At 38.1% G+C, this 16,507-nt stretch overlaps 1 protein-coding gene across 1 annotated transcript in view; it reads left to right on the forward strand.

Annotated features, from left to right (window-relative positions):
* LOC139947621 (activating signal cointegrator 1 complex subunit 3-like) overlaps nt 1-16,507 on the forward strand; it is a 72,469-nt gene that overhangs the window by 44,479 nt on the left and 11,483 nt on the right. Inside the window, exons 28-39 of the mRNA XM_071945576.1 lie at nt 3,799-3,944; nt 4,447-4,567; nt 6,196-6,338; nt 7,209-7,346; nt 7,665-7,785; nt 9,017-9,149; nt 9,948-10,073; nt 10,754-10,865; nt 11,713-11,847; nt 14,049-14,104; nt 14,341-14,509; nt 15,131-15,282. Of these exons, the coding sequence (XP_071801677.1) occupies nt 3,799-3,944; nt 4,447-4,567; nt 6,196-6,338; nt 7,209-7,346; nt 7,665-7,785; nt 9,017-9,149; nt 9,948-10,073; nt 10,754-10,865; nt 11,713-11,847; nt 14,049-14,104; nt 14,341-14,509; nt 15,131-15,282 (1,552 nt within the window). The remainder of the gene's footprint in view (nt 1-3,798; nt 3,945-4,446; nt 4,568-6,195; nt 6,339-7,208; nt 7,347-7,664; nt 7,786-9,016; nt 9,150-9,947; nt 10,074-10,753; nt 10,866-11,712; nt 11,848-14,048; nt 14,105-14,340; nt 14,510-15,130; nt 15,283-16,507) is intronic.

Raw genomic sequence — 16,507 nt, forward strand, 5'->3', positions numbered from 1 at the left:
ACTTTCCCTGACCAATCAAGTCAGTTATTGCTAAGTTCCTATACCAATAATTATCTAGCGAAGTACATAGAGACATGTTTGACATTTTTTCATTATTTGTTGATCAGTCTTCAATGATAAGTGCAGGTAGGCTGTAAATGGAACTAATTTCTGTCAAAATCAGTTTAAAGTCGGTTGTTTTTTAATATCTCGCAGATTGTTGATTTGATGCTAGTACTAACAATCCTCCAGAGAGAATTTGTTTCTAGAAAATGACATTCTAAGACCCCATAAAGGTCTGTTGTACATGTACAGTATATATTGTCGCGGTAACTGAATTGAGCCCAATATGAGTTTACACAAGCATTCATTTGGCCGTAGAAAGATAAAGTTATTTTTTTTTTTACAATAACAAGTCGACTAAATATCACAATTGGAAAGTGTAAGTAAATAATTAAAACAAATGAAAGTCGTGCACTGTCTTCTCACAACCTTTTATACTCACTAGTGAGCAATTTCTCTGTGACTTGGCCCTTCAATTTAAAGTAAGGCAAAGCTAGTAAACGGCCCTGTCTCGCTGGAATTTCCAAGCTGAAAACAAAGGGGCAATCAGTGTGGCAGGCTAGATCAATCTCTCAAAATCACAGAACATAGAATGTTCCTGGCATGTTATCAAGTTAAATTATGGCCTTATGGAGCTTCTCTGGTCTGCTCTGCTTAAAGGCAGTGGAGACTATTGGTAATTGTCAAAGACTAGCCTTCACAGTTGGTGTATCTCCATATATGCATAAAATAACTAACCTGTGAAAATTTGAGCTCAATCAGTCATCGAACTTGCAAGATAATAATGAAAGAAAAAACACCCTTGTCACACGAAGTTGTGTGCGTTTAGATGGTTGATTTCAAGACCTCAAGTTCTAAATCTGAGGTCTCAAAATCAAATTCATGGAAAATTACTTCTTTCTCGAAAACTATGGCACTTCAGAGGGAGCTGTTTCTCACTATGGTTTATACCATCAACCTCTCCCCACTACTCGTCACCAAGAAAGGTTTTATGCTAATAATTATTTTGAGTAATTACCAATAGTTTAAATACCTTTAAACTATAAAGACATCGACTAGCGTGGCTTATCATGCATATCATGCAAACTTTTGGTTGCACAATTACAATTACTGGCCAGGGTCTAGGTATTTCTAGCACTTGGCCATCAATCCCATAATAACCTTAAGTATTTCTTTTGAATGGAATTCTTTATTTGCAAAGTTTGTAGTGTGTTTTCAGGAGTCTGTTAGCAGTCTGACAAAAGTCATTATTACTTATGTAATAACATACTCCATTTGTCCAACTTTTTGTTAGAAAAGGCAGCAGACAAAAACACAGATAAAAGATCTCTACATGTGAATGTTTTTCAGGGTCTACAGTAAGAAAGCATACAAGGGGTATGGTATAAAGAAAGAATGATGTCAGAACTATGAAGAGCGTTGTATGAAGAGACTTATTGTTGGTTCTTGGGGGAGGTTGTGGTGGCTGGTTACCATCGAGTGCAATATTTAAAGCTTCTATACGTCGAGTGTGATGGCGGGAAATTAAAAATAAACGAATGTAGGTTATTATTACGATCAGGAGATTAATTGCTGTTAAAATGGTACAAAAGATTTGTGCTTGCAGCCTACTTATTTCTTGATTTTGAAGTTTAAACTCACATACCAATACAGAAGGCAGATAAGAAGCTTCCCATGTTGTTATGAAACCATTAACAATTACGATAAATGTGCTGAGTCCCCCGGCACAACAGACTGCAATACGCGCTCGCTTCACTGTAACAAGTGAAGGGTAGCGCAGGGCATACACCACAGAAACGTAACGATCTACAGTAACCATGAGCAGGGAAAATAAAGTTAAACAGAAAACAATGGTAACAGAAGTTGCTTGTAACGCACAGACTACTTCCCCAAATGGCCAGTTCCCCCAAAACGCAGAAATTGTAGCCGGAATGGCAACACAAATCCCGACTCCAATATCAGCAATGGTCATGGCTCGCAGGAACACTTTGGTGGTTTCTTGGATGCTGTTGACATGTTTCAGGATGAGATCTTAAGATGCTGAAACTGGGATGGATGCTCTCCTCAGATCCTTGTGTTGTGGAGTCATTGCTGTTTCCTTGATCCATCTGAGGTTCAGTAGATTCCATGTTCAAATCATCAAAAGAGAGTTTTAACACTCTCTTTTGCTTAAAAGCGAAACTTACCAGCACACTTGTAAAACTTGCTGTTAAGATTGATCGTATTGTACTGCTTGGTTTCCTTAAGACAGTAAAAAGGTACAAGTACCTCAATTGTTGGCAACAAAATATGATCCATGTGAACCACAAAATATGATCCGCTTACTGCACAGAATGAATGTATTGTGATGCCTCGTACATGTCTGTCAATATTTGCTTTGATTCATGTTCGTCAGTTGTATTCAAGTCCACAGTTGGTCTACACTCCAAACATCATTTGGGTTGAGAAACTAGAGTTAACAGATGGCATCGGTGACTTTGTTCTCATTAAGATTGTTGTCAATGTCAACTTTTTGCTTCTTTGATACTTTTAAGATTGTCTTTTAGTCCAATATTAGATAGTTTCCATTGATGTGTTGCAGTGATTCTAAACATGTACGCTGGTTGGCAAAGTAGAATCCAGAACTGATATCAATGGCTAGTTTGTTGTTAAGATTCTTGTCATCTGTGTTTCGGCTTCCTTGATATGTTGAAGTCCAATATAAGATAGTTTCCATTGATTTGTTGCGGTGATTCTAAACATGTACGCTGGTTAGCAAAGTAGAATCCAGAACTGATATCAATGGCTAGTTTGTTGTTATGATTCTTGTCATCTGTGTTTCGGCTTCCTTGATATGTTGAAGTCCAATATTAGATAGTTTCCATTGATTTGTTGCAGTGATTCTAAACATGTACGCTGGTTGGGAAAGTAGAATCCAAAAGTGATATCAATGGCTAGTTTGTTGTCGCCCTTCACTTTCACTGCTGACTGCAAGGATGATGGTCTCATCTCTGAATAATCTCATCCAATAGCAAGACTCTCTTACAATGTCTTATGACTGACAGACAAATTGGGAGCGTGTTTTTTTAGATGATTAATGTGTAAACAGCCTCTAATTGCTCTGCCTTAAGTCATGTATTGGTTAGTTCCTATACCATTATTATCTAGCAAAGTGAAGACAAACTTTCCACCGAAGGGGGTTTGCCTTTTTTTCATTATTTTTTAATAAGTTTTTGGTAACAAATGCAATTATGTCTACAATTAAGGGCTAAGGAGCTGTTTAGAGAAGTAATTTCTTTCAATAATGATCCCTGAGTAGGCTTCATCAGGATTCCCGGAACAACCAGCAGGGGAAGGCAAAAGCTTGAGGGGTATTAACCATAATAATAATAGTAATATATTCTTATATAGCGTAATTCACAATAACCCTACCAATGCGCTTTACAATAGTGCCCCAGTCATTGGGCCAACAACTTCCCTTAAATCTTTCTCGGCTCCCTGGGGAGTATACAGCTCTGAGCTGCCATCGCGCTCCAAAGGCTTTTTCTAACAAAATATTTTAATATTACCCTCACAGGTACCCATCTATACCCCTGGGTGAAGCGCAGCAATTATTGTAAAGTATCTTGCCCAAGGACACAAGTGCCACAACCAGAACTTGAATTCCGAGCGATTAACCACTCGTCCACAGACAAGAAAATAGTATTTTTCCCGATGCAAACCTAAAATTATTTAATTTTGTAATTTTTAATAAGGGATCTTTTCTTTATTTTTCAGGGGATGACCGTGGTCCCGTCCTTGAGGTGATCGTATCCCGGACTAATTTCATCTCTTCACACACTGAGCAGCCACTGAGAGTGATTGGTCTGTCCACGGCCCTCGCCAATGCCAGGGACCTTGCTGATTGGCTAGGCATTAAACAGGTTAGTCGGAAAAGCGTTACAATGATTTTCCTGTTTTAATCCAAATGTTTATACAGCCAAGTTTACTTGTTTGTTACTTTCTCAGGCAAACACAACGTTCAAATGACAGTGCAAAAGTAAAAAGAAAGAAAAAGGCAAGATGTTAAAAAAAAAAAAAAAAAAAAACTGACAATAAATGCAATTTCATGGTTAACAAGGCAAGCCAGTTGCCTAGGTTCCTTTGCTACCCTGTGAAATACAGCGAAATATGCGAAAATTTGTATTCCGCTAAGCAACTCTATGAAATTGGGCAATTGGGCTTGATTTCACAAAGCATTTTAATCTTAAAAGATTCATCTAAAGATGAGTTGTTAATATTGCCATAATGATTTACTGATTTGAATTTTGGCATCAGACTTTGCTTAGAAAATAACGTACGATCGATACAATCTTTAAGTCTTTGTGAAATCGGCCCCTGGTGTCTTCCATAGGGAAAACAATTGATGTTTATTTATGGTTACAGAATGGATTGTTCAACTTCCGTCCATCTGTCCGGCCGGTACCCCTGGAGGTACACATTCAAGGATTCCCCGGCAAGCATTACTGCCCTCGCATGGCCACGATGAACAAACCAACTTTCCAAGGTTGGTATTTTTTTTCTGGATTTGAATAAGCCATTTTGCGAGTTAAATTAAAACATTGTATGGTCCACTGACTTGCTTAATCACAAGTTCCAGCTTAAATTGAATTCCTCAGACATGGCGCAAGCTTTTGGGTAGTTGGGTCATTCCACCAAGTTGGGACACAGTTTGATTTTTGTGCAATATTTGTCCATATTATGAAAAGAAATCATTTATTTGACCCAATTATTTCATGTAACATTCTCCTTTGAGTGTGAAAATGTTTGATGAAGTATAAATTGTTTTAATGCATTTTAATGGAAATTATTATGAAAAATGTGTGATTTGGATGTAACACGGAAACCGTGTCCATGTTACATCCAGAAGTGTATTTTTTCAAATTTGTCCACACTCAAATACATTATTGTGCAAATTCACTTCGTGCACTAATTACAAGGAACGAATTGTACCAGGCAAAAAGGTTTTTGAGATAGTGATAGCAGAAATGGGGCAGGGACTAAAATCATGCACAAGTCATACAAATGTCACAAAGTGTCCCCCAACTTGGTGGAATGACCCAGTTACAGCATAAATGGCAAACATGTATATATTAATACACAGTTCTGACTGAACTTAAATGGCACAATTGTACCAGGGTTTGCTCATCTGGAGGTTGCCATAAAGAAGATTTTTGCCCTGAACCATTTGATATAGCAACGGTATCTACACTCTGAGGTTACGACATAGCAACTGTATCGTACACTCTGAGGTTACGAATTCAATTTTAAGTTATAACTCGTGACCAAGCAAGTCATTGTACCAGACATTATTCAAATCTCAACTCACGTATTAAAAAAATAATGTTGTAGTTGCCTATGTGGAAGTGCTACCTGTGTACACAAATTACTTTAATCTAGGGGATCTGGGTGTTTTTGACAGAGGAAGGACATCCTCTCTTCACTTTTGTGAGGATGTTGCCGAGAAAAATTAAGTCCAAAGAATGGGTGAACAAAAATGAATCAGCAATTTGCAGGGTTGACAAATGAGTTTGTGTGTTGTAATATATCAACACTAGTGGTTGCTATTTCCACAACCCTTGTAACCTAGTCATGAGTTACTCTGATGAATAAACGTGTATCTGGAAGTTATACTCTGTGAAGATATCTACTCATTGCATGGTGGCAGCGCGGTAAAAAACCCCGTCATTAATGCCAGATTAATACCAACAACTCGTGGACATAAAAAGGTATTGGTGAGTGACAAATAAACATGTAGTTGCTTCGTGCTGTACTGTATTGTCATTTCATGTGTGAGCTGATGTCTATTTGTTGACACCAAGGACACACAGGTGGTTTGACAGACCAAAAGACGTCCCCAGTTTGACTTTTATCTGTGGGGATGATGCTCAAAAGTCTCCAAAGTTCAAGAAGTTTGATTTACCAGGTCAACAAATGGAGTGTTCTTGGAAGGGGGGTGGGTAGGAAATGCGGGAGGCAAGTTTGGAGTTGGAAGTTTTAAAGATGAGCCTTTAGAACCATTCTGTATTCCTTAGTACAAAATTCTGTGACTAAAAAGAATATATACTGTATGTGAACAAAGTTTGAAGATTTCCAAGTTCTAGACCTAATTAAAGGCATGTTGTTCTTTTACAGCAATCCGTACCCATTCGCCCACCAAACCAACCCTCATCTTTGTCTCATCAAGACGTCAAACAAGGTTGACTGCTCTGGATCTGATCGCATTCCTAGCTGCTGAGGACAACCCTAAACAATGGCTGCATATAGAGGAAAAACAGGTACATTTCAATTCATGTCAATTCAATTCACATTTGAATTACAGAATTACATTGTAAGGATATATTCAAAAGACAGAAGAAGAATAAACTAGCGAGAAAGCAAAGGCCCCCCTAAAAAACCAAGTAGCTTGAAATGGCCTTAACACATAACAAAATACAGAAGCTAAAGGTATGTTTGCTGTAAAAATGGGAAAACCCATCGCAAGCTAATTAAGGAACCTTCCACCAGCAAAGAGACTTTTGAAACAAGCAAACAATAAAGACAAATTTAAAAAGTGCAAAACAATTGCAGATAGACTCTGCCTCAAGGCGTTCTTAGGTAACAAAATATAAGTCTGGACCAGACAAAAATTCTCATAGCAAAGTATAACACAGGTAAAATAATTGAAGGCACTGGACACTATTGGTAATTGTCAAAGACCATCCAGTCTTCTCACTTAGTGTATCTCAACATATGCACAAAATAACAAACCTGTGAAAGTTTGAGCTCTTTGGTCGTTTGCGAGATAATAATGGAAGGAAAAAACGCACACAGTTGTTTGCTTTCAGATGCTTGATTTCGGGACCTCAAAATCTAATTCTGAGATCTCTAAATCAAATTCAAATATTTTATTGGTAAATTACTTCTTTCTCGAAAACTACATTACTTTAGAGGGAACCGTTTGTCACAATGTTTCATTGCTTGTTGCCAAGTAAATTTTTATGCTAACAACTATTTTGAGTAAATACCAAACAAAATCTTGTTTAAAAAACACAATCCTAACTGTATTTTCATTTTACAATTTAAATAAAAAAATGTTCAAAGAAGCCAATTCTAATAGCAATTAGATCTGCTTACTATTTGAACTTGTTTTTTTTATCTCTTTGCAGATAGAGAACCTGATCGGTGCCATTAAGGATACCAATCTAAAGCTGTGTCTAGCGTTCGGCATCGGTATGCATCATGCCGGTCTACATGAACGAGACAGACGGACAGTGGAAGAACTGTTTGTCAATCAGAAGATACAGGTAAGACTGAGTACCTAGGGCTTCTCCCCATCCCTCCCCCCAACCCCCAAACCCCCATCCCATCGGTGCCATTAAGGATACCAACCTAAAGCTGTGTATATCGTTCGGCATTGGCATGCATCATGGCGGTCTACACGAACGAGACAGACGGTCAGTGGAAGAACTGTTTGTCAATCAGAAGATACAGGTAATGAGTAGCTAGGGTTTCACCAGAGCTAGGGTCCAGTGACCTACATTAGACCGCTCGGCCACAACACTCCACACCTTATGTTTATATATGTAAATGATCTGTTTGTTTGTTTTTTTGTTTGTTTGAAGCTTTTGATAGCAACCAGTACCCTAGCCTGGGGAGTCAACTTCCCAGCCCATCTCGTCATCATCAAGGGTACGGAGTTCTTTGACGGCAAAACCAAGAGATATGTAGACTTTCCTATAACAGGTAATCAACCAATTAAAGGGTCTACATGTATGTACATGTACTTTTTGTATGACAAAAAAACACAATGTCCACAGATTTACACTAAACTTAAACAGTTTGAAGACAATGATGGTAGAAAGCTTCCCTGAAAATATTACTTGCTGAGGTGCTGTAGTTTTTGAGAAATGATTAAAACAATGTCATGAAAATAAATTTCGTCTCAGTAATCATGAGACGAAAGTCATTTTAGCATGTAAAAACATATTTTCATGACATTGGGTTACTCATTTCTCAAAAACTACAGCACCTCAGCATCTAATATTTTATGGTACGCTTTCTACTATCATTATCTTCAAACGGGTTTAGTTTAATGTAAATCTGTGGACATTGTGTTTTGTCATGTTTGTGTTACAAAAAGTACCCATATCCTTTAAATAATTTTGTCGCTTCAGTGCAATAAAGTTGCATTCCATTTACAGTTGTTTTGCGTAAATCATTTTTCAACACATACAGACATATACATCATTAGTCTTGAAATTACATGAACTCTTTCAGTGCCTGCTTTTTTTTGCATTCTGAACCTAAAATGCCAAGTTTTTTGAGCTTAGAAACTTAAATAAGTCTTTCTCACCAAACAAAAATGTATCTTGCACTGCTAAAAATGGTATTCTTGAAACAAGAAAAACATCTTATTTTGAGAATATATTTCTTGTGTCACTCCCTAGAAACTTTTTCTTGGGAGTGACACAAGAAAAATTTTCTTAAAAGAAGACGTTTTTCTTTTTTCAAGAATACCATTTTTAGCAGTGTGCTGATTTGTGTTGTGAGCAGCCGTGTTCTGAACTCATTGAATATTAGAAAGTTCTCTAGCTCTAACTATAGATGTGATAATTTGCATGTTTTGTTTAGTTAAATGCCGAGAAAAAAACACTACTTGGGTGAGATTCAAACCCTCAACCCCTGCATTCTGGAGCAGATGTTTTAACCACTTGACCGCTGAGCTTGCGTGTTGGCATCTGGACCCAATTTCATAGAACTGCTTGTGCAAAAGCAAAAAAAGTAGCTAAGCATGACAACATTTTGCTTACCAGAATAAAGTTACCAGCCAATTTATCATGTAAAATTGGTTACCAGTTTCTGCTTAGCAGGCAACTGTTAAGCAATAGATTTTCTAATAAAGCAGCTCTATGAATTTCGGCCCAGGTCAGTTTAATCACCTCATTATAACTTTGCTAATGTTTTCTTTGTTCAGATGTCCTTCAGATGATGGGCCGGGCAGGGCGTCCACAGTTTGATGACCAAGGCACAGCGTGCATCTTCGTTCATGACATCAAGAAACATTTCTACAAGAAGTTTCTCTACGAACCTTTCCCAGTCGAATCCAAGTGAGTGTCTGCTTGCAATAGACCTGATGCATATGACGACATTCGGATAATACCATGAATACTGTAAAAACAATAACAACCGTATTTGTGCGCCTTTTCCAAAAAGATACAAAGCGCTAGAATAGGGCGCCCTCGCTTAGAGGTCAAATGGAGGTTGTTCATTGGACGCTCCTGTACACTGCAATTACTGTAGTCGCATTTCAGACAAGCGCTCCAGAGTCACCCCGAACTTAAATCTGAATTAAAAACATGACGTCTGAAATAGTGAGGAGCGACTGGACGCGCTACAAGTGGAAACATTGACTGTTCAAGTGCAGTCGTTTTGAACGAATCTGGAGCACCTTGGTTTCAGACATCGATCATGTCATGAACCACGCTTAATTTAATTTATTTTTAATTTCTTTTTACAAGTCGCCAGACACACAAGGCCGTAAGGCCACTTCAAGGTGTGGGCTACAATTATTTTATTCCAGAGGCCAGTGCCACTTACTCCTAGGGCTGAAGCAGGGTTACCCCTTTCACAGTCCATACGAATGTAGGCTTGGGTATCATCAGTCCGAAGCCTGGCCGGTGGAGCAGAAAGCACTACCTCCCCAATTTTACGTAGCAAGTGCCATGACCGGGATTCGAACCCACACTCTGCTGATCAAACACCAGAGCTTGAATCCGGTGCTCTTAACCGCTCGACCATGACACATTAATGTTATGTTAAGCTTGCCTGTCTGAAACAAAAATTTGTTTGGGTCGACGTAGAGTCGCTCCTAATCTGTCTTACATTCTCCTCTTTCTTCTCGATAGCTTGTTGGATGTACTGGCAGAGCATTTGAATGCTGAGATAGTGGCTGGCACCATCTCTTCCAAGCAGGACGCTATGGACTATATCACATGGACGTACTTCTTCAGAAGGCTTGTCATGAACCCAAGGTACGCTCTATAGATTTTGCTCTGCATCATCCGTAGACTTAGTTTCAAGTGTGAGATTGTGGTTATTTATCTGCATCAGTAGGTTAAGGATAGAGGTTAATCCTCAAGAGGGTGCTATTGCGGGCAATAATGTAATGGCTATCAGGTAAACTAAGGGTGCATTCGATTAGCTTCCCCGGGTCAACCACCGATCTGCCCACGGTACATTCGAATAGCTTTGACGTCATTCCAGGGGCTCACCCGGGTCAGCCCAAGTGCCCTGCTTGTGGAACAGGTCACTTGGGGCTGGCCCAATGTGCATGACGTCACCTTGAGAGGGTGAGTGATCGTTCGATTTGTTGCCAGGGCTCACCTGAATGGGCACCGTGGGGACGACCCGGGGAAGCTAAACGAACGCACCTTAAAAACCATCATCACAGACCTGGAACCAAGTTCACACAAGTAATAAAATCTTTACTCTCTGTATGTTTTGTTAAAGGTATTTTGCATGATTAGTAAGGAAAAAACACTTCATTGTTTAATTTTTGTTTGAAAGCCTACTGATTTTCTAGTTTATATACAATCATTTTTTTTTTCTGTGAAATATTTTTGTAATGAAAATTTTATATTTTCAAAACCCTTCCATTTTCAGGAAATTGTATTTGAAAACATGATGAAACGCTTGTTGGTTTTATTTTCAGCTATTATAAATTGGAAGAGATAGACCACCTGAGTATTAACAAGTACCTGTCTTACCTAGTGGAGAAGTCTCTGGTAGAGTTGGAGAACTGCTACTGTCTGGAGATTGCAGAAGTAAGTCTTGACATTACTCTTTCAGTGCTCGCTTTCTTTGTGCATTTTGAACCTAAATGCCCAGCTTTTTTAGCCTTTTTTGAAAAAAATGTATCTTGCTGATTTTTGTTGCCTTGGTTACATCTCAAAGTCAATAGTATTTCTTGAGTGATAATGCCCTCTCGTGATAACATGTATAATTTGTGGTTGAACAGTTTTTATGTGTGGTTGTGGCACTTTTTGAGTATATAAAGTAGATTGTACTTGTATAACCTTAGTTCTGAAAGAGTGAAAGGCAGACCATTTCTGTCTAAAAGACACTGTGGACACTATTGGTAATTTTCACAGACCAGTCTTCTAACTTGGTGTATCTCAACATTATGCACAAAATAACAAACCTGTGAAAATTACTTCTTTCTCGAAACTATGTTACTTCAGAGGGAGCCTTTCCTCACAATGTTTCAAACTATCAACCTCTCCCCCTTACTCGTTACCAAGTAAGTTTTTATGCTAAAAACTAACTATGTTTTAGTAATTACCAATAGTGTCCACCGCCTTTAAATTGTAGTTTTGTATAATTGGTGATGCATCCCTTGGCCTTTTTTAAATAAGATGCCAGGTTGCCGGATTGTCTGTTTATTGTTTTAGTCTCCTTTTTGTTTTTCCTTTGTATGTAATTTGTTCTGGGATGTTGTACTGCTACATGTATGTGTGAACTTGAGCATTGCAAATAAAATAAAAAAATTAAAAAATAAATAAAAAATAGTTGGTGATGCACAGGGTCTGTAAACCTCCTGAGTTGTAACATCTGGAAGTTTCTGTGCGTCAAACACCACTAATACGATTATTGTTTTCCTTCTGTCTTCAGGACAATCGTACAATCGAGGCTCTTACCCTGGGTCGTATTTGCTCCTTCTACTACCTCCATCATCACTCAGTCAGAATGTTCAGAGATTGCCTCGGATCGGACGCCAGTCTTACTGATCTCATCACCATCTTATCGGTATGTATTATGAATGAAATTTATTCAAAAATCCTTTAAGAGATTTTAAAATGAATACAAAAACTACTTGAACTTTTTCATTTCGAAATGTGCATTGAGATACAATTTGAAATAACTCAACTTCAAAATCTATTTTCTCAGTGTTATTCTCTCGCATCTCTTGGTGTTTCATCCAAAGAAGGTTTATAAACAGAAGGTTTACAAGGTTTTCCAAAGAAACTTTACAAACCCCATTAAAGCAATTGGACACTTTCGGTAAACAGTATTGGCCAAAGGCCCACACTTTGTGTATCACAACTTATATATAAAATAACAAACCTGTGAAAATTTAGGCTTAATCTGTCATCGGAGTCGGGAGAAAATAACGGGCAAAATCCACCCTCGTTTCTGCACGTTTCACTGTGTCATGGCATGTGTTTAAAATAAATCCGTAATTCTCGACAACGAGAATTGATAAATGTTTTAATGTTTTCTCGAAAAGTAAACATTTCATGGAATAATATTTCAAGAGAAGTCTTTCACCATTACCTTCTGTAAACCATGTCAGTTATTTGTAAATCTGTGAACTTTTTTTTTTTTTTTTTTTTTTTTTCTGTGCCGAAAGTGTATAATGGCTTTAAGAGATTTTAAAACGAATAAAAAAAAATACTTCAATTTTTTCATTTCGAAATGTGCAAGACTAATATGTGATGTGATCAAGCCCATATGTGATCAACCAATATGGAAGAACAAACCAAAACAGGCTAACAGGGTTAGCCTAATTAAAGTGCCAACATATCTTATTTTATATTGCCCATTTCCAGCCTGATAAATCAGAAAGGGGTTAAAATAAGCATTGAGATACAATGTTAAATAAACCACTCAACTTGAAAATCTATTTTCTCAGTGTTATTCAATCCTCTCACATCTCTTGGTGTTTCATCGAAAGAAGGTATTAACATGGGGTTTGAAAAGCATTACAGCATTGAATGTGTTTTTTTTTTCTCTCAAATTTGTAAAAATATGAAAAATGATCCGGGTTGGCAAACAACTCATTTTGCTTGATCGCATCACACAATATCATAATTATAGTTCAATTCTATAGATGCCATTCATTCTTGTAACATCATTACTTTAACAGAAGTTGTTCAGTAAAAAGATCTTTATAAAAGGTGTCAATTCACTATATGACCTTAATTTTTGGCTGAGTAAAAGTGGGTTGGATGTTGCGGCTTGTTGTTGCTGCTAGTGGCATTTTGGTACCAGGATTTGTTTTGTGCAAGTTTTTTTGTGGAGTGACAAACAAAAATTACAAAATATTTAATCTCATAGTAAAACTGCACCTTAAAGTTATTTTACAAACGGAGGTTAATACAGATGAACACATCTTGCGACAAAAAAACAAAACCCAAACAAAGTTGCTGTCTTGGAGTGAAACTGTGTGTGTAAAATGTCTGCAAGTGTTCCGCCGCTGAATAACTAAAACATTGTGGCAAATTTAGAAAGTTTTCCCTCTGTGTCGTTATTCACCTGGTGAAGACCCATTGGGTTTGAATCCTGGTCATTACACTTTTATCTACTTTTATCCAAAGACACTGAACTAATTGCTTCTTTCACCAGGGGTAAATGGGTACATGTACATGTACCTGTGAGGGCAGAGATGCTTCTTAGCGATTGATTTGCTTTGTGCGCTACCAGACCTACCAAGTCTCGTGAGACTCACGCATTTGCGCTCTGTCTCACGCTCACACGCACAGCAACCATTTTCTCACGCATTGGGGCCAGACCGAGAAAAAAATAAAAATTAACGACATGCATTGCCAAATCGCGCTCGTGTGTACAAAAAACGCAATCTACAATGTTTTAATTATTCTAAAGAGGTGTTTGATGCATTTTGGAGCACCTTTTTGTCAACAATTAAATTTCTGATTAAAAAAAAAAAAAAAAAAAAGTTGGGCGGCGATTTCGAAAGGCCTTCTAAAACTGGCATTCTTTTTTTCCGGGGGGGGGGGGGGGGGTGTGAGCTTTGAAAAATCTCACGCATACATGTAGCTGGCCTTTGGACTTGGCATCTCCTCGCTACATTCTTGGCAGCACTGGCTGTAAACTCCTCAGGTCCAATGGTAACAATGCTTGAACCACATGTGAGCTCCACTGAGAGACGTTATTGGGTGCTATATTAAAATATACTAGTATTATTTATTATGTGTTTAAATCAACAGGACGCTCACGAGTATGAGATGCTGCCAGTCAGACACAATGAAGACGGCATCAACGGGTGAGTAGCAATATATTATCTCACTTTGTGCCATATCTCAAAAAGGCTTATTGAATTAAATTCTGTGCGGAAAAGTAATGTTTAAACTCTGCTGTTGACAACACAAGAGCTTGGCCCTGACAGTTAGGATGATCAGTCACTTGAATTATAATTTTTATAAAGACTATCTGGTATCATGATTTCTCTGAACCCAACAATTTTTCTCATCTCCATTAATTTTTTTTTCCCACATGTAGTGATTTGGCCAAGAAACTGCCCTTAGAGGTGAACCCCCATTCCTTTGACAGCCCCCACACCAAGACGCACCTGTTACTCCAAGCACATTATGAAAGGCAACCCTTACCATGTAGCGACTACTCCACGGACCTTAAATCCGTTCTGGATCAATCCATTCGAATCATGCAGGTACGTCTCAAAGAGTCGTGGACACTATTGATTATAACTCAAAATAACTGTTGACAAACTTACCTGGTTCCCAGCAATGGAGAGCTGGGCCCAATTTCATAGAGCTGCTTAAGCACAAAATTTTGCTTAAGCAAAAAAATCATTGCCTTGTAAAATCAGATTACGGGCCAAGACTTCACTCAATTGTATGCTAAGTAAACAACAGCTAAATATTCTGTCACAAGCAATTTATATGGCATGGAATTTTGGCCAGTAACATGTGTAAAATAAGCGAGCTATTTTCGTGCTTAAGCGAAGTTGATAAAAACACCCTCGTCGCACGAAGGTGTTGTGCTTTCAGATGCTTGATTCGAGACCTCAAATTCTAAATCTGAGGTCTCGAAATCAAAGTCGTGGAAAATTACTTCTTTCTCAAAAACTATGTTACTTCAGTGGGAGCCATTTCTCGCTATGATTTATACTATCAACCTCTCCACATTACTTGTGACTAAGTAAGGTTTTATGCTAATAATTATTTGGAGTAATTACCAATAATGTCCACAGCCTTTAAATGGATCAAACAGTTCCTAAATTCAAAGATACGTATACTTTGCCCTTAACTTGAGTTTTCTTTTTGTTTAGGCGATGATTGATGTATCAGCGGACCAGGGTTGGCTGACTACAGCTCTACGTGTCATGAATCTAGTTCAGATGACGCTGCAGGGACGATGGCTTCATGATAATGCTCTACTCACGCTACCACACGTTGAGCACAGTATACTCTACTGTTTCAAGTAGGTCAAAATAAATCATACGTTCACAAATAAGTTACCCTTCATAGGCCAATGTTTTATTATTGTTATATATTTCTGGTAATGAGAACATATTTCTGGTAATGCTCCCCACTACATTTCTGAACTTCTTCAAGTTTACACTCCATCAAGGAATCTTCGATCAAGTTCCATGCTTCTCCTCATTGAACCCAAGTCTTAACACTCATGGGTTGACAGGTCTTTTACTTAAGCTGCGCCACGCATCTGGAACTCTCTACCACTTAAGCTTAGATCTTGTCTTTGTACCACAACATTCAAATCTCTCCTCAAAACTTATCTTATGTCACAGGTGTTCAAGGACTAATTTTGTTTGTTTTGTTTGTTGTTGGTTTTTACTGCGCCTTGAGCACCCAGCAGGGTGGATACATGCACATTACAAGTCTTATTATTGTTATTATTATTAATGATGTCTCATAATAAATAATAATTATACCAAAACTTATAAAGTGCCCTAATCATGTAGACATGCTCTAGGGCGCTGAACATGGCATTATGGACAGATTAAAAAATAAGAAACAGAATTATAACGTCGGGAGTAAAGAATTCAGGAAAACATTCAACCAGTTGGTAAACTAACTTAATAAATGGGTGTGTTCGTTTAGCTTCCCTGGGTCGACCCCGATGTTGCGTTTTATATTTTTTTCCAGGACGAATGTGGGCACACAATTACCCCACGTTCGTCCTCGAACCAGTAAAAAACAGACACGTCACCACGTGAGCCTTCCTGTAGTGACGTCAGTGCACCTCGGGCCATCCCCAAGAGCCCCAATTGTGGATTGGGTCCACCCAGGGAAGCTAACTGAACGCACCCAATAGAATTAACAGTGCAACTTGATCTTAGCTCATATGTACATAAGTGAGCTTTATCAGAAAGAATTTCCTGTAACTCAATCAATCAATCAATCAATAAAACATTTATTTCCACATTCACATCACATGGAGGCATCATCCTAAAAGCCGAGGCTTGTGGCGGATGTGCTCGTTACAAGATTACAGAACAAAACAGGAATACACGATCTAAGATTCGTCGGCAATGTTTCTAAAATTCACATTTTGTTAAAACCTGAAATCTTTTAACCGCATTACTTCAAAGTGGAATGATTCTCAAACTGCTTTATACTATCAAAAGCTGGTGTAGTTTCTAAAGTTGCTAACCCAGTAATTTTTTATTGCCATTGTGGAAGTG

The sequence above is a fragment of the Asterias amurensis genome, chromosome 14 (assembly GCF_032118995.1).
Source record: "Asterias amurensis chromosome 14, ASM3211899v1".
Taxonomy (NCBI): Eukaryota; Metazoa; Echinodermata; class Asteroidea; order Forcipulatida; family Asteriidae; genus Asterias; species Asterias amurensis.